This window comes from Grampus griseus, assembly GCF_964374135.1.
Source record: "Grampus griseus genome assembly, chromosome: 12".
Lineage (NCBI taxonomy): Eukaryota > Metazoa > Chordata > Mammalia > Artiodactyla > Delphinidae > Grampus > Grampus griseus.
Genome location: NC_139006.1, coordinates 19899787 through 19926268, shown reverse-complemented (window position 1 = coordinate 19926268; position 26482 = coordinate 19899787). Strand labels below are relative to the sequence as shown.

Genomic DNA, 26482 nt, shown 5'->3' with positions numbered 1-26482 from the left:
CCATCCCAAAGTCTCCTACTAGAGATTAATTTCACCTGTCTTTGTACTTTATTTACATACAAAGTGCTTTACATACATAAAAATGTTTTACATACATAAAAGCTTATGTTCTCTTTTGTACTGGCTTTTGGGGCTAATATCTCAGCATAATATCTGAGCGATTTACCCATATTTTGTGAAGTTCTGGCTTGTTTTCTCTCCTGGCTGTTCAGCATGGATGGATTTATTTGTATTTGCTTATTTATCCATCCTCTTGTTAGTGAGCATTTGAGTGGTTTCCGGTTGAGGGCGGTTGCAAATAATGCTGCCAGGAACGTGACATGTGCTCTGCGGTGAACAGTTAGATGCATTTCTGATGATATATCCTTAATGGTGGAATTGCTGGTCATAGGGAAGGTGCAAGGTCAGCTTTTGTCTCTTATGCCAAAGAGTATTTCCAAAGAGATTGTGCCAGGTTACCCTCCCACCCGTGGAACATGAAAGCTCTGATCGAATCACATCCTTGCTAACACTTGGTATTATCCTCTTTTTTTTCTTTTTTTAAACCATTCAGAGGTATAGTGGCCCCACGTTGTACTTTTATTTTGCATTTATTTCCCTGCTGGATAATGAGATTGAGCAGCTTTTCACATGCTTATTAACTATATAGATAACGTCTTGGATGACGTGTCTCTTAAAATTTGCCCCTTTTCCTGATGGGTTGCCTTTCCTGTTCTTATTGATTTCCCAGAGTTCTTTATATATTCTGGATACAGATATCTTGTTTGCCATATATATTGCAAATATCTTCTTCCATGTGTAACTTTTTTTGATCAGTAAGAGATAGAACCAGGAGTTTTGAGCCTCCGAGTCATTGATTTGAACACAGGTCAAGCGCTCACCTGTCTGAGCCTCAGTTTCCCTCTCTCAACACTCTGCTAGGCTAGAGTGTTTAGCCTAGTGCTTGGTGTGTAAACAGAGCTGGGACTGTTATTAGCACCTTTGCAGGGGTGAAAGCCCTGAACTAAAACAGGCAAAACTAGCCCCGTGGGGCTTTTCATAAGTCATCCCTGTTTCTTGGGTCAGTTCTATAAATATCTATTAAGCATCTACTATATACCAGTTGCCGAGCTAGGGATTGAAAGTATGGCAGTGAACAAGACCGAGTTCCTGCCCTTGGAGGAGGTTGCACCAGGGTGAGTGCGGAGGGCTGTGGGAGCCCAGAAGAACACTAACCGGGCGAGGACATCATGGAAGGCTTCCCAGAGTAGGCGAGCTTCATAGTGGAGTATACTTGGGTAAGCCTGTTCTGTTTAGGTGCACGCTTGGGTGCCTTCTGTGTTCCAGGCACTGGTTTCCAGTCAGGAGTGATTGTGTCCCCAGGGGACACTTGGAGATAGTTTTGGCCGTCACCACTTGGGGAGGGGACGCTACTGGCATCTAGTAAGTAGAGGCCAGGGATGCACAGGACAGCCCCATAACAAGAATGATCTGGCCCAAATGTCGATAGTGGTGAGGTTGGGGAACCTCTAGATGGCCAATGCCAATGCCATGTGAAATTATTACAAGGGGGATGAGCAGAGGGACCGGGAATGTGATCTTGTGCAGTGGATGTCAGAGAGGGCTTGAAGTGCGGGATGCCGAGGAAGGACGCGGATGAAGGAAGTGGAATTGGCAGGAAATGGGGGACGCCGAGGAAGGACGCGGATGAGTCACGGTGATGGGAGCTCAGGGCATGCTTGGAGATTCCCCTCGTGTCTGGGCCAGGCCTGGAAAGGAGGTGTGAGAGGGCTGTGGGGACCAGACAGTTAAGGACTGAACCTGTGTGTCTGCTTCGAGAGCCACAAGCCCCTTGTGGCTGTGGAGCCCTCGAAATGTGGCTCATGCAGCTGAGGCACTGAATTTTCTATGAATATGATTTAAATGTAGATTTCAAACCAGATACTCCATTCCATTCTCGGCAAACGTTTAAGTATGTGTAGAACTATTCGGGGATGTGGAGGTACTTTTCCATCTGTGAATTTTATGAACTTTAGCTGCAGATTGGGTATTTCTACTGACAGTGGGTCATCCAAATTGAGATGCATTGATGATAGAAGATACAGCCCCAATTCCAAAGAATTAGTACTAAGAAAGCAAGTAAATTGTCTCATTAATCATTTTTATATTGATTAATAATATTTTGGGATATACTGGGTGAAATAAAATCTATTATGAAGTTTTTAAGTTCACCTTTTTCTTCTTACCTTTTTAATGCGGCTGCTGGAAAATTGACTTTCACGGGTGGCTGACCTTGAACTTCTACTGGATGTTGCTGTTATAAACCGTGGGGAGGAGCTGCAGCGTCGTGCCGAGGCTGAGGGATCATGGAAGGGTTTAGACAGGGGGGGACATGGTCAGGTTTCCGTGGCAGCTACACCCTCTGGCCACAGTGGTGAGAGAAGATTCCAGATAACAGGTCAAGACCAGCCATAGGGAGACCAAATAGCCTGGAAGGCCTGAGCTCTGGCCGCAGAGGAAAGCTGTGATGTCCCAGACAGGTAGTGTCCACTGCCAATCCATGAACAGGTGGCCAGGCTGGGCCCCCAGGGAGGAGGAACGTTTGGGGAGAAGTGGGCACGTCCTGGGACTGACCAGTCCTTCAAAGGGGCCTCACTGCTAAGAGCCGGTAGGAGAGACCTCGGCCGGTACAGGTCCACCTGTTCCTGGTGGCCACTGCTCCAGACACCCACCAGCCCCGGCCTGGCCTGCACCCCTACGCTGGCTGCTGCCTGCACCCCACTCAGGTTGGATACCCCGCCTCTTGCTGCCTGGCCCTGCTCTCCACTGCTTACCAGTTGTGCGACCCTGAGCAGGTGGCTTTCCCTCCCAGCGGGCCACTGGCTCTGCCTGACCTCACCCATGTTGTACAGAGAGTACAGGAGAGATTATAGATGCTGACAGGTGACGGGTCTTCCTGGGCTGGGTCTTTTGGGGATGACAGCATGGAGCCCGGGGGGAGGAACATCTGGTACGTTCTCCAGTTTGCAGGGGTTTCCCGTCTCCGATCCCTGCACTACGTTCCCATTTGACAGCTTTGGAAGCTAAAGCTCAGAGAGGCGAGCAGCTTGCCCTGTGTCACACGGCACAACAGAGGCAGGGTTCTTAGGAGGAGTCTGACCTTATAAGGTCCGTGGCCACCGCTCTCATGGCCATAGCTCAGTGTGTGATGAAGGGCAGGGTGCGGCACCTCTCTGAGCCTCAGCTTCCTCATCTGTCAAGTGGGGAGGATGGCGATGCGGAGCACAGCCGATTGCCATGTCGCGGTGGTGAGTTGAGTGCAGCAGCGCGGTGCCAGCCCAAGGCAGGGCTCCAGACGGCGGCTACGGTTTGTTAACTGATCTGCACATAAGTCCTCACGGCAGCTCTCCAGAGTGAGTGGCATGAGCCCATTTTTCAGGAGAGGAAACTGATGTGCAGCTAGTGAGAGCAAAGCTGGGGTCCCCACCAGCTCCTTGGCTCCAGAGCCCTTTCCTTCCCCCATCCTTGCCCTTATCCCAGAGTCCTGGCGTCACCTCCTGTGCATTAAAGGGCAGGTGGGCACCAGGATCCAGCTGGTCCTTTGTCCTGGATGACTGGACATGAATGGGCACAGGGCAGCCTCCCCGGTGGTATTTTCAGAAGCTCCCCTTCCCTCTACAGAGCTGCTCTCCCGCAGGACGTCTTCCTTTGCTAGGTAAGCAGCTTTGCTCTCTGAGAGCCGGAGTGCTTGGGAGGGAAGCTGGCATGGAACATGCCCAGGATGTGGCCAAATCCTAAAAGCCAGAGATGGCAGAGGCCTTAGAAGTCATCAGCCCCGGGGTTTGGTTGTCTAGCCTCAGTCTGCACATCTGGAAAATGGGAGGAATCGTCAGCTCGGCAAAAACAGTAACATCTGACAATACAGAGTTGGTGCAGACGGGGGACTTGCAGACCGTTGGCAGGAGGGTCTTTGGAAGGCACTTCTGCTGAAACGTAGAGGATGCCTGGCCCCCAAGCCAGCCAACTGCTTTTAGGTGGCTACTTAGAGTGGAGCCGCGCTTCTCGAGTTTTAATGTGCGTGGGGATGCCTGGGGGCTGGGTGAAATGCAGACTCTGATGCTGTACCTCTGGAGTGGGACCAGCAAGCTTCCAGGGAACCCTGCTGATGCATCATCAAGGCCGTGGGGTGCCTCTCACTCACGAGCACGAGGAGGCATGTCCCTTTGTGATGGGGCATGTTGCGTCAAAGATGGAAATAGCCTCAATGTCCATCAGGAAGGCTTTGGCCAAATGAATGGTCAGCCATCCCTGCCGGGGCTGCTCTGAAGCAATTAAAAAAGGGAGGGAGACCCACTGGGGTCCTGCACATGGATGTGTCTTGTCACCCGAGAGGATGGCCGGGGCTTTGCCTGTGTCATTAACTGATGTGGCCCCGTGCTAGAACAGGGCCTGGCGCACAGTGGGTGCTCAGGCAGTGTTTACTGAATGACAGAATCAGTATGCTGACATGGGAAAATCTCCCCAACCTGGTGTGGAGTGAACCGATCCAGTTTCAGGTTACGTGTGATCCAGGACCTCTCAGCCCTAGTAGCATTACCGACACTTGGGGCTGGATGGTTCTTTGTGGTGGGTGCTGGGCATTGCAGCATCCCTGGCCTCTACCCATCAGATGATCCCTAGTTGTGACAGCCTAGACTGTCTCCGGACATCGCCAGTTGGCCCCAGAGGGGCAAAATCAGGCCCAGTTGAGATCTACTGTGTGATAGGACAGTATGTGGCTAGAGGGAGGAAGGGTGAATGGAAGGATGAAAGGATGGGTGGCAGGGAGGGTGGGAGAGAGGCCCTATGTGATTTCCATTCAGATATGATTTTGGCTGTAACTTCATAGAAAGCAGGTGTCGGGTGCTCCTCCCTAAGATGATAGACAGCGGTTACCTCTTAGAAATGAGGCAAGAGGACAAGACTGGAGATTTTGCTCCAAGGAGACTTAAGCCTTTTCTGTTATTTTTAAATATGGAGGTTATAAGTGTGACTTGAGTAATTAAATAAATTTAAAAAACAGGGATGGTCCAGGGACCCACTTCTAGAGTGCAGGGATTTAGTGAGGGTACACACCTGAAGTGCTCAGCACAGCACCTGGCACCTAGCAGGAGCACAGTCAGAGGAAACCATTGTTGTTTTATTGTGTTGCATCCCTCTGGCAGCCCCTAAGCATATGAAGCAGTTAAGCTCTTCTTTCCATATGGGCAAACTTGAGCTCAGAGATGGGAAGGGACTTTCCCAAGGTCACACAGCAAAGTAGGAGCTCGGCTTGACTGAACATCGGTCTTCATGGCTCTGATGTAGGGGCCACTTCTCCTCTGCCACCCTGTGTTCCCTGCCGGGCATCTGGACCTCCTGATCATCACATGTGAGGCTGTGTGGGCTGCTTCAAGTCCCCCAGCTTGTTGATCACTGGATGTTCACCAGCCAAGCTGGCACCCAGGAAGCGGGCAAGGCCGGAGGTGGCAGGGCTGTAGCCTGTGGCAGTTGCACTGTGGTTTGGCCCAGCAACTCTGGGAGGACTGCCAAGGGTGTGGAGCCTGTGACGGAGGACCTTGGCGGAGACAGTCCCTGGAGGTGGGCGCTGGCTGCCAGCCCTGTGCAGCTGCAGAGTCGTACTGCTCCTCTCCTGCTCAAACACCTGCCATGGCTCCCTAGTACCCAAGTCGAAATTTCCTTCCTGTTGAGTTAGCATTCTATGCCCTACAAAAGATTCTCTATGACATTGCTAGATTCCAAATACTAATACTGATAGTAATAATAATAGTAACAACAATAATAATAATAATAGGGCCTAGAGTACCTACTGTTTGGTAGGCATGGTACAAAATGCTTTTCATGCATTATCTTATTTAACTCTTACAAAAGCCCCATGGCACTGCTGCAAGTCTGATTCTCATTGTACAGAGGAGGAAACTGATGCCCACAGAAGTTAAGCGTCTTGCCCAGGGTAACGTAGCTCTTGGCCCCGCCAGGATCTGCAGCCTGACTCCAGAGCCAGGCTCTTAACCAGGAGGCCAGCCTACCTCATCTTACTAGGAGAATGAACCAGCATGATGCCAGCAGGGAGGAGCCTGGGTCAGGGTGTCTGGAGAGCTGGGCCCAGGCCTGGCTGCACCATGACCTTGCTGTGTGACCTTGGCCAGACTCTCTGGGCTTTCACCAAGCTTCCTCCAAGGCCAGCTCTACCTTCCGAGGCTTCGGGTCTCAATATTGTGCAACCAACCTAGAAATCACCCAATTTCTTTTTTCCATTCTTTTGTTTTACATCACACCATTGATAAACGTCCACTGTAGAATAGTTAGAAAATCCAGGGGGAAAAAAGGAGAAATTAGTGAAGCTCCAGTTAGCAGCTTAAGGTATACCTTTCTGGAGTATTTTCCCAACATAAATGTCTACCAGAGTGGGATCAGATAACCTTTTTATCACCTAACATCACATCCCAGATGACCCATAGGGTAATGAATCCTTTTTTTACGGTCGTATCCGTAAAAAATACCAGGTCTGTTATTGTTGTACCGTGGAATATTTAATTAGGGTGTCTAGTTAGAAATGATGATAAATTAAGAGCTGACATTTACTGAAATCCTCCTCCTGCCGGGTCCTGCCCTAAGCACTTGCCTCAGTGGTCATCACAGCAACCCTCTGAGGTGGGCCGTTCAGCCCCATTTTACAGATGAGGAAACTGAGGCTGTTGACGTTAACCAGGCCCAGGTCTCCTGGCCTGTCCTTGGCAGAGCCGGATGCGGCCCCAGCCCCTCCCGAGCCCTCCATGCAGGCCCTTAACCACTGGGCATCCCTGCCATGTGCCTCACCTCCCGTGTTCTCAGATGCCCTGTGTCTTTGAGGTGGGTGCGCTGTGACTGTCCAAGGAAAGGGAATGAAGTGGCTGCCCACTGAGCCCAGTGTGTGGAGAGGTGACACATGATGTATACAGCCAGAGCTCAGTAAATGCTCATCTCAAAGCAGAAGTTGCAGTAGGATTTCTCAGGGCAGGTGGAGACAGAATCACTCCAGGAGGAGTGGGGCTTTGTGGGGACCCATTTCCACCACTCCACGTGGATTTCCTCAAGGGACTCCCAGCAGCCTCTGCTGTCAAGGCCGGGAGCGTTTTGGGGGGTGTCCCAAGCTCCCCGGCTCCTGGGTACAGTGTGAACAGAACTGTGTACTCAATTTAGGGTTTAGTCTGGAGGGATCCCGAGACCCAGAGCTGAGATTAGGTATATGAGGCGCTTGACTTGGGCACAGAATTTAAGGGAGTACCCCAGAGCTCAGCAGTCAACATAAATACTATTTTAATGCAAATTAAAAAAAAATCAAAACCAGCGGGTGAACCTTGAAAACATTATGCTAAAGGAAAGAAGCGAAAGACCCCGTTTTATGTTATTCCGTTTATATGAAATGTTCAGAAGAGGCAAATCCAGAGACAGAAAGTATTGGGTTGGCCATAAAGTTTGTTCAGGTTTTCCCCTAAAGTGTTATGGAAAAACCAGAACGAACGCCTGGCCTGAGGCTAGAGTGGGGTCTCTGTGTCACCTCCTCTGGCCCAGAGCATTTGGCCTCTTGGCCACCTTCTTCCCTCTGTCCTCCGTCTCCTCTCCTTTGAGGTGGTCCCTGGATCCCCCGGCACCTCTAACCTGGCCTCCAGCCCTCGTCTACTAAGCCATCCTACACTAGAAAAAGCCGTGTCCACCCCCAGAGCCCCAACCTCACCAGCACTCACCACTTCCCACTGCCCCCAGGATAACCCCAAGCTCCTTACTTACAGCCTGGGCCCCGCCAACCTCCTTTGCCCACCCTCTTGCTCCCCCATTGCTGACTTCTGCCTCACATGTTCATGTGGAACCCATATTTATCCAAGAGCTACAGCCTCAGCCCTGTGTGCTTTCTCACAGATAAGCCTCCATCTCACTTAAATCCTCGCCGCAGCCTTGCTAGTAAGAGTTGGTGGACCCATTTTACAGGTGAGGAAACTGAGGCCCAGGGAGAGGAGAGGACACCGCTAGGGGCCTGGAGCAGAGGCAGGTGTACACCCGGGCAGACTGACCACATACCTGGGATTCTGTCCTCTGCTGGCAATGGAGATGCACACGCCTTGTTCTCCTTCCCCTCAGGGCCCTGTGTGCAGTGTCTGAGGCCAAGATCACCCCCACTCCGGTCCCTGATGTCCTCCACCCACTTCTGACTGGAGTTACTCTCCAAGGTCACGTGCTGGCATGTGAGGCCAGCATGGGTGGACGTCACATGCCTTTCATAATAGTTCCATTGTCTCTGATTTTTATTTATTTATTTAAAATATTTATTTATTTATTTTTTGCTCATGCCACACGGCGTGTAGGATCTTAGTTCCCTGACCAGGGATCGAACCTGGGCCCCCTGCAGTGGAAGCGCAGAGTCTTAACCACTGGACCGCCAGGGAAGTGTCTTTTATTTTTTAAATAAAATCAAAACGGCTAAACCACACCCCAGAATATGCCATTGAGCTTTTCCTGGTACACGCCCTTCCCATGCTCTCGTTTGATGGTGGAGCGAGGAAATGGGCAGGGAGAGAGAGGAATGGGACCCAGGGCCCTCCTGAGGCAGGGGTGCAGCTCTTGGCTCCCCGAGTCACAGACTTTGGTTCCCAGGGGCCCGGGAATCTGGATAGAAAAAAAAAATGACATCTTTATTTATATTAATTAACATCTCCAGGCATCAATGTAGGTGACAAATGGCAGTCATAGTAGCAGCAGCAGTAGTTGGGCCTTGGTCACCGACAGAAACCGTATGTATCTGCATATCATATTCCTGTTGCCGCAGACACCTGTACACATCACAACACGCCAATGACGGTCGTTATGAGGCCCACCCCTCGATCTGGTTATTCATGGCTTTAATGAAGCAGCATGTAGGTGACAGTATCACAGCGTCTTCATCAGTGTGTTCTTAGCCGGACTCGACTATAAGTGGTTTCCTTTTACTCTTACGTAATTGATTCCATTTAAAAACACTCTTCTGGGAAGGGGTCCGTAGGTTTCACCAGATGGCTAACAGGGTCCATGGCAGCAGAAAGGTCAAAGACCCCATTGGGTGTGGGTTCGAGTCCTACCGCTGCCCGGCACCGCCAGAGCATGGGCAGCCGCTTCCCTAGTCTGCATTTCTTATTTGTGCCCTGATCAGAGAGGTGCTTTCTCCCTCCGGGTTGTGGGAGAGTCAGTGATGGTGCTGGACGCTGCCCCATGCGGGGTCCGTCCGGCTGACCGTTGGGTGTGGCCCTGGGAGCTCTAGCACCCGGATGTGCACACCCCCTGTCCTGGGGTCCTTCCCCCTCTGGGTGGCTTGTCTGTCTGTCCTGTGTCTGTTGCCCTGACACTCCTCACTGGCAGACCTGTGTCTCTCCTAAGAAACGATGTCACTTAAGCTCACACTGTGTGCCAGCCTCACGACAGCCCACCAGGCGGGTGCGCTTTGCACCCGTGTTCTGGAGAGGAGGCAAGTAAGGCCCAGAAAGGAGAAGTCGCTGGCTCAGGGTCACACAGCTAGTGGGTGGGTGAGCCCAGATTGCACCTGGGCCTGTCCGGCTCTTGGCCTCCATGCTGGGACCACTGCAGTCCCCGAGCCTGGCCAGTACATAGCCCTCAAATGCTGAATTCAGTGCCCACGCAGTGTTTCATAGCTCAGGGGGAGGGGCAGCGCTCGGTAAATGCAGATTCCTGGGCTCCGTCGGGGAGCTTCCAAATCAGAATATTTGGGGGCAGGACCCAGGAATCTGTCTTTTAAGAATTTCAGGTGATTCTGATGCACGCAGAGGTTTCGAACCACCTTAAAGGGGAGAAATAACAGTGATACAGTAACAAAGCTCTGAGCGCTATCAGTTCACCTTAGCACCCACAGATGAGAAAACTGAGGCACAGAGGAGTTAGGTAACATCGCTGTTTACCTCCCCTGCTCCAACCAAGGCTGCATTGCTAGTAACCACCAGAACCGGACTCCAAGCCCAGTGTGTACAACTCCCACTACAGTGCTCATCCCACCCCCCCACCCCTACTTCTGGAAGCTTCTAGACAGAGGAATGGAGACAGGTCGCGTGTGTGTGTGTGTGTGTGTGTGTGTGTGTGTGTGTGTGTGTGTTGTGTGGCGTGGGTGAAGGAAGCCCGGGCCTTGCAAGGTCACCCTGGCCTTTTCCTGTTTATACTCTTGATCAGGCAGGGGCCCGTGTGTTCCCGAACAGGAAGCCCAGAGGGAGGGCTGCACCAGGCGCTGGGGGCAAGGCTGGGACATGGGAGCCAAGAGGCTGAGCTGGTTACTGCCCCGGGCAGCTGCATGACCTTGGACATGCATCGCCCCCATCCGTGAGTTGGGCAGGGTAGAGGTTTGGGGGTGATGGTTCAAAGCTTGGCTTCTGGCATCAGACAGAGCTGGGTTCCACTTCAGGCTCAGACCGTTCCTGTCTGTGTGACCTCAGGCTGCACGCTTCACCTCTCTGAGCCTCAGCTTCCGCCTCTGTCAAACGGGGCTAATAAGCGTGCCTCGCCCTACTCCCCGGGTTGTTAGAGGCAAAGTGCACAGCAAAGTGCCAGGCACACACAAGTCTCTCTCCTTAAATCTTTACTTGGCAACAGGCCAGACACCGGATGATTCTGTGTGTGCACATGCATTTCTTTTTCTAAAAAATATCAGAGATTTTCCCAAGTTGTCCATTTTTCTCACCAGAGTCCGGCTGCCTGAGTCCTCCCACTAGGCCTTCTGAGATTGGGCCCAGAACCCGAATATGCACCGGCTTCCACGGTCACCCACGGCATTTGCGTTTTGTGAGTTTGTCCTAGTTCCCCTAGGAGCTCGTACAGAGCAGGGGCCTGGCCCACGATGGCCTGAGGGACGCATCGAGGTTGCCGCCTGATTTCGTTAATAGTCTCGCTGGAATCCAGCCGTGTGTGTTCCTGGATGTGCTGTTTCTGGCTGCTTTCATGGTGCAGAGGCAGAGTGGGTAGCTGTCACAGACCCTCTGACCCACGGGGCCAAAATCATTGGCTTCCTGGCCCTTCACAGAAGTTTGCCAACCCCGCCTCACCGGGCCACTAGCTTCTTCGTCTTCGGGTTCCTTCCAGTCTTCATCCGCGTGCTGTGATGACAATGATCATAACATTCAGTGCTGACGTTTTTGCACGTCTGTGCTGGGCACAATGAAGTTATGGAATTCCTCATGACTCTCTTTGTCCCAAGTGTTACTCCCATTTCTCAGATGGCAACACTGAGGCTTGGAGAGCTGAATTGACGCAGGACACCCAGCCTCTGAGTACAAGAGCCAAGAAGTAACCTCCGCCCTCATCACTCCCCACCCTGAGCTTGTGCCAACAGGGTGCTGAACTGGGCCTCTTGAGAGGGAGGCAGGGTGGCACGTGGGGGTCCAGCTTTGATCATTTTAGGTTAAAAAAAATGCAAAGCTCGTCAGGAAGGAGAGATCTAGGAGCATGGGCTATGGAGAGAGAGGAAGATTTGGGTTTTCCTTTTACTCCCCTGCTTACCAGCTCTGTGGCCTTGGGCAGGTGAACCTACCTCTCTGAGCCCCAGTAAAGAGATGGTTAATGAGGGGGCTTCCCTGGTGGCGCAGTGGTTGAAAGTCCGCCTGCCGATGCAGGGGACACGGGTTCGTGCCCCGGTCCGGGAAGATCCCACATGCCGCGGAGCGGCTGCGCCCGTGAGCCATGGCCTCTGAGCCTGGGCGTCCGGAGCCTGTGCTCTGCAACGGGAGAGGCCACAGCAGTGAGAGGCCCGCGTACCGCAAAAAAAAAAAAAAAAAAAAAAAAGAGATGGTTAATAAGGGAGAGTCAGATGGGATCCTGGACAGGGTAGTGAGGACAAAATTCCGTGATATATGCAAAACCCTTAGCTCAGTACCTGGGGCACAGAAAGTGCTTGGTAAGTATGAGCTAATACTTCTGAGGCCGCGCGCCAGCCTGGCTTTTCTTCTTCCTCTTGAGCCACCTCATGGTGCTTCTTATGCCCAAGCATCATCCAGAACCTCAGAATTATTCTTTTGCCTCTTCCTCTTGCCCCATTGGATCCTGGCAGGCTCTTCTTGGCTGGCTTCCCTCCGGAGTGCGTTGGAGGTCTCTGATCCCCAGGGATCCTGAAGGGAACTCCGGTCTCCCCTAATCTGCTCGGGAGGCTTGGGGCAGTGAGGTCGCAGGGAGCAGGGGCAGGTGGTTGCCATGGTGATGGAATGTTTGGGAGTTGGTCCCCACTGAGAGGGCTTGCGAGGCTGATGGCTGAGCTTAGGCATGTGGCTACCAGGTACCCCTCCAAGGCTCCTCTGCAAGTGCCATGACCTGCCCCCTGGGCTGGCGTCCTGTGCTCCAGACCCCCACCCCTGCTCCCCAATCTTGGGAACCTCTTGATCTGCCGAGCTTGGAGAAATCATGCAGAATTGGAAAGTTCAAATGAGTCTGACCCCTTAGGGCATGTCTTCCCCTCCCACGGGGGGGGCATTACACAATCACAGTCGTGATTATCTGATGTGCTGGTTTCCTGGATCCCCACTAGAACATCATCTCCGTAAGGGCAGAGGCCTTGGTGTGCCGCCCTTGAGGTGTTCCAGCATCTACTTGCAAGCATAGTACGTGCTCAGTAAACATTTGGGGAATGAATGAATCCGGCCTAAGAGCATCTTGAAGACTGACCAGCCCCCCTCCCCTCTCCTTCCTTCCAGTGGTCATTCAGGGCAGCCCATGGGTCAGTGAGAAGGGAGCGAAGTCCTCTCCCATCCTCTGCTGCTGCCCCTGTTTTATGAGCCATGTGACATGAGACCAAGGATGTTATTGTTAAGACAGAACCAGATTTGGAAACTGGCTTTCCCTCTTAGTAAGGCACACTTGCTGTGGGCCAGGTTCTGTTCTAACACGTTCTAACATTTATACTTCCCAATACTCGTATGAGGCTAGTTCCACATTTACACTGGCCACATTTCTAGTGCCCTGGGGCCGTACATGAGCCTCCTAGGAGGTATTGTTGTCATCTCCATTGTACAGAAGGAAACTGAGGCTCAGAGAGGTTAAGTGACTTGCCAAGATCACACAGCCAGTAGCTGGTGGAGCCAGGATTTGAGCCCAAACAGTCTGACCCCCTACTATGGCTGGCATACAATTCAAAAAATACTAGCCATTTTATTATTATCTAGATCAAGGTAATATAACAACACCGTGTGTTCTTTTTTTTTTTTTTTTTTTTTTTTGCGGTACGCAGGCCTCTCACTGTTGTGGCCTCTCCCATTGCGGAGCACAGGCTCTGGACGCGCAGCCTCAGCGGCCATGGCTCACGGGCCCAGCCGCTCCGCGGCATGTGAGATCTTCCCGGACCAGGGCACAAACCCGTGTCCCCTGCATCGGCAGGCGGACTCTCAACCACTGCGCCACCAGGGAAGCCCTGTTTGTTTGTTTTTTAAATAAATTTATTTATTTATTTGTTTTTGGCTGCGTTGGGTTTTTGTTGCTGCGCAGGGGCTTTTCTCTAGTTGCTGCAAGCGGGGGCTACTCTTCGTTGCGGTGCGCAGGCTTTAGGCACGCAGGCTTCAGCAGTTGTGGCTTGCGGGCTCTAGAGCACAGGCTCAGTAGTTGTGGCTCACGGGCTTAGTTGCTCCGCCGCATGTGGGATCTTCCCAGACCAGGGCTTGAACCCAGGTCTACTGCCTTGGCAGGTGGATTCTTAACCACTGCTCTACCAGGGAAGCCCAACACCATGTGTTTTTAGGAGAAAAATATTATCACCTACCACCCCTGTGGCATTTTGAGTCTGTTCCCTTCTCATTTTTCGTATGTGGGGTTTGTGTTCGCTGGTTGGTTCGGTTGACTTGGTGGTTTCGCTTTTTGGCACAGTCGTGCTTACCCTGAACCCCCATGGGCCTTTGTCATCCGTAAATTGGAGAACCAAGGTGCCCCTCCCCACTCCGCCCTGCCATTGAGTTATTGTGAGGAAAAAATGAGGTAGCGGTGTGGAACTTCCTTGGTCTGGTGTTAAATGTACAGTGGTGCTTAATAAATGCTGATGTTCCTCCTGCAAGAAAAGGAGGGCTCAGTGACCCCTCCCCATGCCTCTCACGTGTCTTCCAAGTCTGCGTTGTCCAGTAGAACTTTGTGTGAACGATGGGAATATTCTAGATCAGGGGCCTGAAAACTTTTTCTATAAATGACCAGATAGTAAATATTTCAGGTTTTGCAGAACACGTAGAATTTTTCTTATTGCTGCTGCTTCCCCCTCCCCCTCCCCCCAGCCCCGCCCCGCATCCTCTTCCTCCTCTTTCCCTTAAAAAAAAAAAATATGTAAAAGTCATTCTTAGCTTGCAGGCCTTACAAAACAGGCTGAGGGGTGGATTTGGCCCAAGGGCCATCATGTGCTGACTCCATCCTAAATCTGCTCTGCCCAGTATGGTAGCCCCCAGGGGGCCACTGGGCTGTTGAATTGTGACCAGTGCCAATGAGGAGCTGGATTTTAAATTTTATTTAATTTTACTTTATTTATTTATTTTTAATTATTTTATTTTATTTTGGCTGCGTTGGGTCTTCATTGCTGTGCACCGGCTTTCTCTAGTTGCGGCGAGCGCGGGCTACTCTTCATTGAGGTGCGTGGGCTTCTCATTGCGGTGACTTCTCTTGTTGTGGAGCACGGGCTCTAGATGCACGGGCTTCAGTAGTTGTGGCACGTGGGCTCAGTAGTTACGGCTCGCAGGCTCTTGAGTGCAGGCCCAGTGGTTGTGGCGCACGGGCTTAGTTGCTCCGTGGCATGTGGGATCTTCCTGGACCAGGGCTCGAACCCGTGTCCCCTGCATTGGAAGGTGGATTCTTAACCACTGCGCCACCAGGGAGGTCCCCATCTTACTTGATTTAAATTTAAATACTGACCTGTGGCTAAAGCGTCATGTCGGAGTCTTGGCGTCACAGCTCTGAGTGACTGAAGGCTCCAACAGCCCCGTTTCACCACCCTGAAAGGGGCCGTGGGAGCTGCCCGCCTGGCAGGCCTCTTGAACTCTCTGGCATTTCAAGGGCCGCCTGAGGGCAGCTGGGCCTGAGCCATCTCGTCTCCGGAAAAACTTCAAGGGCCCTGGTCCCTAATTGTGTTTGTTGTTGTTATTCCAAGAACCAGGCTTCTCTTCACTGGCCACCCATATGCCCTGGGAATGCCAAGCCTGTGTATTCTGTAGCTGGGAGGAGGGGGAGGGTCTGGGAACCCTTCTCCTCCTGGGGTTAGATATACTAATCCCTGGTATTTCAGGGAGAGGAAAAAAAACTGTATAGAGGCAAGGAGAGAGCGAATAGGAAGGGAAAGAGGACCCCAAAAATGGTCCTACGCCCAATGTATTTGCATCATGGCACAAATAAAATAATTGCTGAGATTTTTGAGTATTTGCTATTGTCTTGTTTAAACCTCCCAATAGCCCATTTTACAGCATAGGAAAACCGAGGCTCGGAAGAACAACAATCTACCTAGTCAGGGAATCATCCAACTCCAGAGCTGCATCCTTAAACCCCGCCACCCCACCTCTTGGGCTGGGACTAAGCAGAGGGAAGTTGAGCCTCAGACTCTGTGACTCTGTGAAGAGATTTTTGCTCCCAAACCTCAATTTTCACATCTGTAAAATGGGAGAAGGTGAGAATTGGACTAAAAATCTGCCACCCACCCCCTCCCCCAGTAAATGGTAAGGGCATAGTAGTGACATGTACACCAAGATCCCATTGGTTCCCCATCAGCCAGGCTTCATGCCAGACCCCATGAGTTCACGGCCCATTCCTTTAATGCAGTGGTTAAGAGCTGGGCGTTAGAGTCTCACAGATGTGGATGGCGATCCTGGTTCCCCGGGTCAGTTGCTCTTCCTCTTGGTGTCATTTCCTCACCTGTAAAATTGGGAGTATCGTACTTTCCTCATTGGGGGATTAAATGGCACAAGGCACCCACAGCAGGCATTTGGTCAGTGTTAGGTGGCAGTGGCGGCACGGCATTGTCCAACTCCGGGGGGCGCCATATTTGTCATAGGCTGGGTACGCAGTGCCCTTTGGAGTTGAGCAGTGCGCAGCCTGTTCAGCCATACCCAGCAATTCCAGATGGTGATTCGTGGTACAGTGGTGGTGGTTGTTGCTTCTTGTTATATTTACTTTTCCTGAAGTCCAAGGTCCCTGGGCCAAGAAGAAGGGAGAGCCCGGTTGTAAGAGACCCATTACTTCCTAAGGCAGCAGTGCCTTAGCTCAGGTTCTCAGCTGACACCCCTCTGCCTGAGAAGTGAGCCAGTTCACTCCCTGGCTGAATCAGTGAATTTAGACCCCAGTTTCAACATCTTGGGCGGACGTGGCCTGTCCCTGCCTTGCTGCTCGTCTCCCAGAGTCACTGTCGGGCACCCTTGGGAAGCCCAGCATCCCCTTCTGCCCCTCCGAGGGGGTCCAGCCCCTCTCCATAGCACCCACCCCTAATGCGCCTAATGCAGCGTCTCTTCTGCCTCTGCAGGGCTCAACCCGTGGAGAGTCTTAGCAAGCAGCCACGAGGGCTAGATCCCAGGGATGAGAGTGTCCAGGGGAGGTAAGTGCTTCCCGAAGGTCCCCCAGAGACCCGGCTCCTCCAGGGACAGCTCCCAGCCTCCTGATTGGGCAGCCGAGCAAACTCCCCCAGGCAGCTCTCTCCTCTGTTAGAAATCCAGACAAAGCTGGATCCCAGCAGCGTGGAGAGGGCAGGCCTCTGTTCTTCCTCACCCCTTAGGAAAGTGATTCTCCTGGTGGTGGGAGAAGGCCGAGTCCCCGAGCAGGCAGGACTTACCCGGCATTCGTGGGCAGATTCAAGCACGGCCAGAATCCAGCCGTCTGCGTGCCACCTTCCAGCCTCAGTGTTCTTGGCGTGCGTGCTTTGCCCTTCACACAAAAGCTCCCTGAACCTCATAACAGCTCCCTGAGAAAAGCTTCTTATCATCCCCCCTTTTTTTGGAGGAGAAAACAGAAGCTCAGAGAGGTGAAGTCCCTTGTCCGGCTCTCCAGCTGGCAAGTGGCAGGGGCTGGATTTGAACCTGGGGCTGTAAGACTCCAAGTCTGAGGGTCTTAGCCACCATCCTCACTGCCAGGATGCCGGGACACCTCCCTCGACAGGGTCCAACAGGGTGGTGGGGACGGAGGGCAGGCCGGAGTCCCTGGGCTGGGCCCTCTGGCCCTTCCTGGAATGGGCGGAGTCTCTGATTCTGGGTGATCAGGAGGCCACCTTCTGCTTCGTAGGCTCCCAGCTGCTTTCCCTCTGCCAAGTGGCCCTGCCTTTGCTTCTCAAGCCATCCTCCAGGTCTGTGCAGTCTCCTCCTCACGGCTGACTTGCCCGCTTTGAGCTGTTTTCTCCTGGCGACTGAGATGAGCCCTTCGCTGGGTGCTGTCCAAGGACAGTGAACAGCTCAGCCGCAGCCTGGTCTGACCCAGGCCTGCCACTCCAGCCATGCCATCCATCTTGGGCAAGTTGCCTCTTCTCTCTGAGCTGCTTGCTGGGCAGGAGGCATCCCTACCCCAGAGGTGGCGGAGAGGATCCCGCTACGTGAGGCATGGCATAAGCTTTAGCAGAGGACGTGCTCAGTCAATGTAAAAACACACAACTCAGTGCTTTGTTTTGAAGTGCTGTAGCCAGATGAATGCTCAGTATTAAGCAAAACTCATGAGTTGATAACATTTAAAAAAATTCTGTCTATCCCTTCTTCCAGGCCTTTTCCCCTGGTGTTTAGTATCCAAGTCACTTCCAACCCCAAACAGAAGCTCGAAGAGTACATAAACACACACACGCACACACACACACACACACACGCACACACACACACACGGGCAGGCACACTGTGTCTATCCTTTTTGGAAACCACTTTCCCAAATTATCCCCTTTTCTCCCTTCCTCTGCATCCCCCATCGCCATCTGTTCCCCAAAGCTTCAGTCTCTCACTCCCCACCAAGTGTCAGGAAGAAAGGGTGATTGTACTAATTCAAGCTAAAGTGTGATTGACAGTCCCCCAGGGTTTTGACACTGAAATAATAATCATTGGCAGAATTCTACTCTCAGGTCTAAGGGGAGAATTTCAGTGAGCATTTAAAGAAGCCGAGAGCTCCATAGAGGGATTTCTGAGGGACTTTGTGTCCTGTCCAGCCTGCTTCCCCGCGGAAAGTAGCCCTGGAATTAGATTTCCCCATGCCAGACATGAATCCAGTGTACACATTAACTGCCAACAGTTTCAGCAGCATATGATAGGCTCAGGTTTCTGGGGAGAGGGTCCCCAGCTATTTTCTGATGCTCAGAGAAGCCAGCAACCCCCGGATGAGACTCATCTTTGCTTTGTCAGTTGCTTCTAGAATCCTCACAGCAGCCTTTGAGGTCAGTGGACCCACCCGTCTTTGTAGCTGAGGAAACTGTGGCTTAGATGGAGGAAGTGACTCTCCCAAAGACACATGGCCAGGAAATGCCGGGGCCTCTTAGCAGTTTCGACCCCAGGCCCCAGGCTGTGTGCTTCTTCAGCTTTGATGTTTATTTTCCACTTGCTATGGCCTGAGGGGCCCCAGGCAGCCCAGGCCCTCGTGGGTGGATTGGTCCAGCTGCCAGCCGGGTCCTTTAGTGGTTTCCGGTGAACCTCCCATCCAAAGAAGAAAGCCACCTCCCACTCCTTTCCTTTCAGACCCTGTCCCATCCGCCAAAGCCACCTGAAACCCCCGGCATGCTGAGCTCTTTCCTGCCTGTTACTTTGCACTGGCTGTTCCCTTTGCCAGGAACTCCCTTCTCTCTCTTCTCCACCTGGCTGTTCAAAACTTCCCTGTCCACTGCTTAGAACTCGGCACACGGGCTGCCTCCTACAGGAAGCCTTCCCTCACCTACACAGGTCGAACCTGTCACCCCCTCCCTAGTGTGGGTCCACAGTATGAGTGGACTCGGGGGGCTGAGGCTGTGTCTCTTAACTCCATAGCCCAACTCCCGCACACAGTAGGAACTCATGAAATGTTGGGGTAAATGAATAACCAGTCAGTGATCATGGCTAATATTCTTTCAAATACTCCCAATGTGCCGGGCACATTCTTAAGTTCTTAAAGGGGGTCATTTAATGTTCATAATAGCCCTTTGAGGTGGACACTCTTAGACCCATTTTACAGATGAGGCTCAGAGAAGTGAAGTCTGTTGCCCAAGCTCACACAGCCACACAGGAAATGGCAGAGCTGGGATTTGAACCCAGGTCTGTCTGACTCCTTGAATGCCCAGAGACCTCAGGCCCTCACTTGGATTCTAGAAAGAGGTGAGAGAGGAAACGAAGGTTCTGAAACACAGCGGGGGTGAGGCAGAGAAGGGCTGGGTGGTCGGAGGTGGGCTGTCTGTCCAGCATCTGGGTCTGCACCTTTTGCGTTGGGCTGAGGTTGCGTAATCAAAGGGCCTTGAGGGTGAATTGGGGAGGAGGATAGATCTGACATTTGAGTGACTAGAGAAGGGGTGGCTGGGCTGGGTGGACCCCTACTCTTTGAAACCAGCCCCTACCTAAAGAATTGGCATTGAGGTCTCATCATCTTTATTAGTGACATTTGGGAGGGGTGAGGAGCTAGGCTCAGGGTCATAATTCATGTCCTAAGTCATCCCCTCCCCCTGTTCGCACGTCACCCCCCCAGTCTGAGCATCCCCAAGTCTCCGCAGGACACGGGCAGGAGCCTCCTGACTGACCTCCCCGCCTCCGTTCCCACCCCTGCAGGCCCTCTCCCCAGGGGCTGCCCGTAGAGTAAGTCCAGCTCCTTCCCCATCCCCTGAGGACATGCCTGGCAGCTGCACCCCATCTTCCCCTTCCCTCCCCTCCAGCCCCAGAAGCCTCCTCTCAGGTTCTTGAACACACCAAACCCTCTTTCTCCCATCTTGGGGTTTTGCAGTCTCCATTCCCTCTGCCTGGAGCACCCTTCCCACACATGTTCACACCGCCAGCTCCCTCTCATCCAGGTCTCAGCTTGGACGTCACCTCCTCCAAGAAGTCCTCCTTAACCTCCCTCTTCCTTCCCCTTCTTGATCTCTCTCATGGTGTCCAGCTTATTTCTTTGCAAGCCATTATCACGGTCTGGCGGTAGCTTGTGTACCGTCCACATCCCCCACTCAGTTGTAAGCTCCTTGAGGCCAGAGGCCTGGCTGTCTCGTCCACTGTCCTGTCTCCAGCCTCGAGCAGGTGCCTGAAACCTTTTTATTGCTTCCGAGTGAAGGCTGAATGAACGGACGGCGATTCTGGAAGAAGCCCAGACCAGGATATTTTGCACCTTCTGAAAAACCTCTCCTGCAGGGGCCGACTGTGGTCACTCAGAGCAGACACAGAGCCGGCTGATGAGCCTGCTGGCCTGGGTCAAAATCATGGACCCTGGCTTGGCCGCTTTCCAGCTGGACAACGGTGAACAGTCGCTCTGTACCTTGGTTCCCTCCTCGCTGTACCATAATCATTTCCTAGCACTTACTCTGTGCCAGGCCACGCTCATTGGACCCAAGCACGTTCTGTAAATATTTGTTAAGCATCTACTAGGGGCCAGGCACCGTGCTAGGAGCTGGGGAGACAGCCGTGAACAAAACAGGCAAAACCCATGTCTTTATCAAACGCGTGTGCTGCTGAAATCTGATGTTCTAGTGCTTTATTATTTTCACATTTCAAAGAATTCCACATAAATGTATTTCAAGAAAGTCCATTTTTGAAAGAATTATTACTCTTTCCATTTATCAGTTGGGGAAACTGAGGCATTGAGTGGTTAAGGAACTGGGCAAGATCTCACAGCTAGGAAGTAGCCAGGAGGGATTTGAACCCAGGCCATCGGGCCCCCTGAGGTCATAACAGCAGCTACGCTTACGGTTGTTGGAGGACCTCATGAATTAAGATGGATGCAGTGTCCCGTAGCGTTCTGCTCTGAACGTCAGCACCCTCATACTTGGCGCTCTTGGGGTCTGGATGGTAAAGCGCCTGCAGCCCGCAGGCCTCCCTGACCGCCCGTGTCCCTCTCTCTCCCCAGATGTGAGCCCGGCGGGGCTCCCGCCCACCTGTCGCTGAAGCGCGCCCCCCGCCCCGGGCCCAGCATGCGCCTGTCGGTGCGGAGGGCACTGCTGGCAGCCGGCTTCGCCCTGGCCCTGGTGCTGGCGGTCCAGCTGGGGCAGCAGGTGCTGGAGTGCCGGGTGGCACTGGGGGGCCCCCGGGGCCCCCGGCGGGCCATGCGGCCGGAGCAGGAGGACCTGGTGATGGTGGGCACGGACCACGTGGAGTACCGCTACGGCAAGGCCATGCCGCTCATCTTCGTGGGCGGCGTGCCCCGGAGTGGCACCACGCTCATGCGTGCGATGCTGGACGCCCACCCCGAGGTGCGCTGCGGGGAGGAGACCCGCATCATCCCTCGCGTGCTGGCCATGCGCCAGGCCTGGTCAAAGTCGGGCCGGGAGAAGCTGCGGCTGGACGAGGCGGGTGTGACAGATGAGGTGCTGGACGCCGCCATGCAGGCCTTCATCCTGGAGGTGATCGCCAAGCACGGAGAGCCGGCCCGCGTCCTCTGCAACAAAGACCCCTTCACGCTCAAGTCCTCTGTCTACCTGTCGCGCCTGTTCCCCAACTCCAAGTTCCTGCTGATGGTGCGGGACGGCCGGGCCTCCGTGCACTCCATGATCACCCGCAAGGTCACCATTGCCGGCTTCGACCTCAGCAGCTACCGTGACTGCCTCGCCAAGTGGAACAAGGCCATTGAGGTGATGTACGCCCAGTGCATGGAGGTGGGCGAGGACAAGTGCCTGCCCGTGTACTACGAGCAGCTGGTACTGCACCCCCGGCGCTCCCTCAAGCTCATCCTCGACTTCCTCGGCATCTCCTGGAGCGACTCCGTCCTGCACCATGAGGACCTCATCGGCAAGCCCGGCGGCGTCTCCCTGTCCAAGTGAGTGGAGCCCCCACCTTCCGCTCAGACCCCTGATCCCGGAGTCAGAGATGCTCAGTGGGAAGGTCGGCTCTGCCCCTCCAAGCTGTGTGGCCTTGGGCAAGTCACTGTGCCTCTCTGAGCCTCCTCTGTTCTACTGGAGAAGATCTGGGAAGAGAGTGGTTAAGAGCACAGCCTTGAACCAGATCTCCCAACTCATAGCTCGGTGGCATTGAATAAGTCACTGTACCTCTCTGAATTTCGGCTTTATTATCCAAAAAATGGGGCAGTCACTCCTCTCCAAACTGTGAATATGCTTTGTAGTGAGCTGTAGCAGGTAAAGTTTGAAAGTATAGTTTCTGGAACCAGACTGTCTGGGTTTGAATCCCAGGTCTGCCACTTTTTAGCTGTGTGACCTTGAGCAAGTAACTCTCCCTCTCTGTGCTTTCATTTCCTCATCTGTAGCATAGGGATAGAATCTATCCCTATTAATCCCTATTAATCAAATGGGTTAATACACGTTAGGTGGTTTATTCCCGTTATCATCGTTTCAGTGTTGATCTTGCTTTTATTGGAATACTCATCAGGCTCACCTTCACTCTCGTTTATTGAGTGTCTGCTGTGTGGCCAGCACTGAGTGAAGCCACAAACAATCATTATTCCTTTAATCCCCACAGCCACCTAGAACATAGGAACTGCTCTTATCCCCATTTTACAGATGGAGAAACTGAGTCTCAGGAAAGTTACTGGCCTAAGGCCACACAGCTAGCAAAGGGTGGTGCCAGGATTTGAACGCAGGTCTGTTGGACTCCAGTGCCTGTGTTCTCAAGCCCTCCGTGGCTGGGACCTATCCTCCCTCCCTTTCTGTCCCTTGCTGTCTGCCTTCCTCCTTTGAGGAGGCTGTCCCTTTCCTGAGACAGTGCAGCACCAGAGTGTGCCATCCCCACGTCTCCATCCTGGTCAGTTGCAAGCATCCTTAACAGCCCAGTGGAAGGGCGGTCCTTCCTGGGACAACGCCTCCCATTTCTTTCATGGCTGGACCCTCCCAGGCTCTGCCCCCAAGAGCTCCTGATCCCTGAGCAGAGCGGGAGGCTCTCAGCAGCTCCTGGCAGCGAAGTGCCCATGGGCTGGGTACCCCCACCAGTTGGTGCTGGAGCCGGGATTTTTGTAAATCATCATGACAAGACATCAGATGACCAAAGGAATACATCCTGATTGCAGGAAATTGGGAAAATACATAAAACGGGAAAGAAAAACCACCCATAATCCCAACACCCAGATTTTGATTTGTGGCTTGCTGGTCCTTGATCAGGGTATATTGATAAAACTGGAGTCCTGCTGGTCATGTTCCTGTGTAACCTTTCTTCACCTTGTATTTGGGACGCTTGCCCATGGCCCCCAGCACTCTGCAGTGACATCATTTTGAATGGCTGCATAATATTCCACTACACGATCACCATATTCTATTTAACATCTGTTTTTGGACACTTTGTTTATTGACTCGTATCAAGCCTGGCTCCTATCCAAGTTCTGGGATGTATCTATGTGATTTCTGTCCTGTGAAGTCCTGGAGACACAAGGCTTGTGGCAAAGGCCAGGCACACGTTTGATGGTGTCTGGTATGTCCACTGTAAACATCTTTGCAACAAGCGTTTTGTTATAAAAGATGAAATCACTGGTTGATTGACAGTTCCGGTTTCATTCCTCTAGGAAATGATAACATATCGGTTTCTGCAAATACTTCATTGAGCACAGTTATCCCTCCCACCTGTCAAAACCAAAAGGTTACTGAGCTGTGGTTCGTAGGAAAGGGCAGCTGCCTTCGAGAGCATTAATGACGATCCTTTAGCTAATTTAGATTCACTTACTTTCTCTCTCCTGCCATCTTTGCCAGATTTATCACACAGTATTAGACATTGGAGGCCATGTTCATAGCAGCACTACTCACAGTAGCCAAGACATGGAAGTAGCCTGTGTCCATCGACAGATGAATGGGTAAAGGAGATGTGGCGTATATACAATAGAATGGTACTCAGCCACAAAAAAGAATGAAATAACGCCATTTGCAGCCACATGGATGGACCTAGAGATTATCATACTAAGTGAATTAAGTCAGACGGAGAAAGGTAAATACTGTCTGATATCACTTATATGTGGAATCTAAAACATGACACAAATGAACTTAATTCATGAAAAAGAAACAAACTCACAGATGTAGAAAACAAATTTAGGATTACCAAAGGGGGAAGGGTGTAGGGGAGGGATGGATTGGGAGTTTGGGATTAATAGATACACGCTACTGTATATAAAATAGGAAAACAACAAGGACCTACAGCATAGCACAGGTAACTATATTCAATATCCTGTAATAACCGTAATGGAAAAGAATATGAAAAAGAATACACACACACACACACACACACACACACATATGTATAACTGAATCACTTTGCTGCATACCAGAAACTAACACAACACTGTAAATACTTCAATTAAAAAAAAAAAAGAGGCAAAAGAAGAAGCAAGCTCCTCCTGTCCCCTCAGAAAGGAATGGTTACTGGATCCCTGATGTGTCTTGAAAGCGGTGAAAATTCTAACAGTCTGGCTTAGATTAGCTCACCGAAGGATTTGCAGAAACTGATATGTTATCATTTTTTCGTGTAATGTAGCTGTCAACCAGTGATTTTATCCTTTATGGCAGAATGGCCTTATGGCCAATTGTGGGGTGAAATTGCTTACAGTGAAGATGTTTATGGTGAAAATACCTAGAACCGTATTTGTGATTTTTTGACACACTGGCTAGAGTTGAGATTTAAATCCGGGTCTTCAGACTCCAGATCCATGCCCTCCCCACCAGTCCACACCCTCTCCCCTCCCCAGTTCCCCTCACCCCCCTTCCCATCTTCCTTTTGCTCCATCTGTTTGCTTCTGTTCTTTGTTCCCAAGTTATCTCTTAGTTGGGATGGAAGCATCTAGAAATAGGTCCTCGATCCTAGGAGTTCCCCACCCTGTATCCTATAAAGCCTCTGAACTATAATTGATAAGATCATCATGACTCACACAGCTTGGTAACCCTGTTGTATGGGAGAGCAAGGAAGCACATATAAGACGATGACTGTTTCATCCTAACAGCAAAATGGAAACAACGTAAATATCCATCTTTAGGGGAATGGAAAAAGAATGAGGTATTGAGAGAGCAGGGAAAAAAAAAAAAACCCACCTACAAACCAGTACTATGTATAGTATATAATTTCTGTTTTTAAATCTGCAAGCAAAACCACAGATTTTCAGTGTGTATATGTGTGGGAGAGAGAGAAAGAGAGAGCTAACACTGAGACCTTAAAATGTACCAGATACTCTTTTATTATTAACTCATTTACTCCTCAGAACAGCCCCGTGAGGTAAGTGCTATTATGATTCCCATTTTACAGGTGAGGACACTGAGGCTCAGAGAGGTTCAGTCAGTCTCCCAAGGCCACACAGCCAGTGTTGGTAGAGCTGGCATCTGCACCCAGGCAGTCTGGCCCCTGAGTCTGCGCTTAGCCACTCTGTTTTTAAAAGTACAGAAAACAGATTGATAGGGTACGCTTCAGAATGCTATGGTCAGGTCCCTGTAGGGAGCTGAAGGACTCAGAGTGGTGACCCCAGGGGCTATTTGCCTTACCATTTGTGTCTTAGAATTACTTCTCAAGAACAAAATACTCATCTTAGTCATATAAATAAAAAGTAATTTTTAAGAAGTCAGAGAGGTCAAGGAAGCAGAATTTCAACACCACTGAAGTGGTGGGCCTTGTCTAGCCCTTTCTCCCAGCTTCCCACCCCATGCTTTTATCCCCATTGTACAGAGCAGGTATGAGGAGGCCATATGACTTGCCCACATTCTTATACTTGAGAAGAGCCGAGTGGGCCCTGGGGACCAGTCCCCCCAACCTTTCCTGCTGCCCCAGAGTCCCTGAGCAGGGAGCCCACCTGAGCACCACCTGGGTCTGCCCGTGCCCCGTCCAGCCCGTCCTCTCTCCCCAGGATCGAGCGATCCACAGACCAGGTCATCAAGCCTGTGAACCTGGAAGCTCTCTCCAAGTGGACTGGCCACATCCCTGGGGATGTGTTGAGGGACATGGCCCAGATCGCCCCCATGCTGGCTCGGCTTGGCTATGACCCCTATGCAAACCCGCCCAACTACGGCAACCCCGATCCCATCGTCATCAACAACACACACCGGGTGAGTGCACATGCACACGGGGAGATGCGTGCTCAGGCTGTGGTGGGGGTGGAGGCTCCAGCTACCCCAGAAAACACTTAGCTTCTTGAGTCCTATGCGGCTGGTCTGTTTCTGTCTCAGGGACACGGTGATTCGTATGGCTGCTTGTATTTCCATTTTTGCTTGGGCCACAAGGAAGCTCAAAACCAACTGGTAGCCTGCCTCTCACACTGTATAGCATCTCACGGCAGGCCCATTCGTGCACTAATTCCATCCTATTTCTCTACTTTGATTTACCCTTTTCCCCCTGCTTCCCTGGCTGTTTGTTCGTCTGTTTGTAAAGCACTTCAAGTCTCTGTTGAGACTGGGTGTGAATAAATCAACGATAGGTCCCTTTAT

General features: G+C 51.9%; 1 protein-coding gene and 1 long non-coding RNA gene across 3 annotated transcripts in view; one reads left to right on the top strand and one right to left on the bottom strand.

Moving 5' to 3' along the window:
* TPST2 (tyrosylprotein sulfotransferase 2) overlaps positions 1–26482 on the top strand; it is a 56349-nt gene that overhangs the window by 19369 nt on the left and 10498 nt on the right. For both annotated transcript variants that reach the window (XM_082667571.1, XM_082667570.1), the window contains exons 2-4: positions 16490–16561; positions 20998–21903; positions 25906–26104. In XM_082667571.1, coding sequence (XP_082523697.1) covers positions 21062–21903; positions 25906–26104 — 1041 coding nt within the window. In that variant the 5' untranslated portion in view covers positions 16490–16561; positions 20998–21061. The remainder of the gene's footprint in view (positions 1–16489; positions 16562–20997; positions 21904–25905; positions 26105–26482) is intronic.
* LOC309830779 lies at positions 14550–17345 on the bottom strand. The gene is made up of 3 exons (XR_014297536.1): positions 16796–17345; positions 14896–16164; positions 14550–14816 (listed from the first exon to the last, which is right to left on the bottom strand). It is a non-coding gene; the product is annotated as an uncharacterized lncRNA (long non-coding RNA).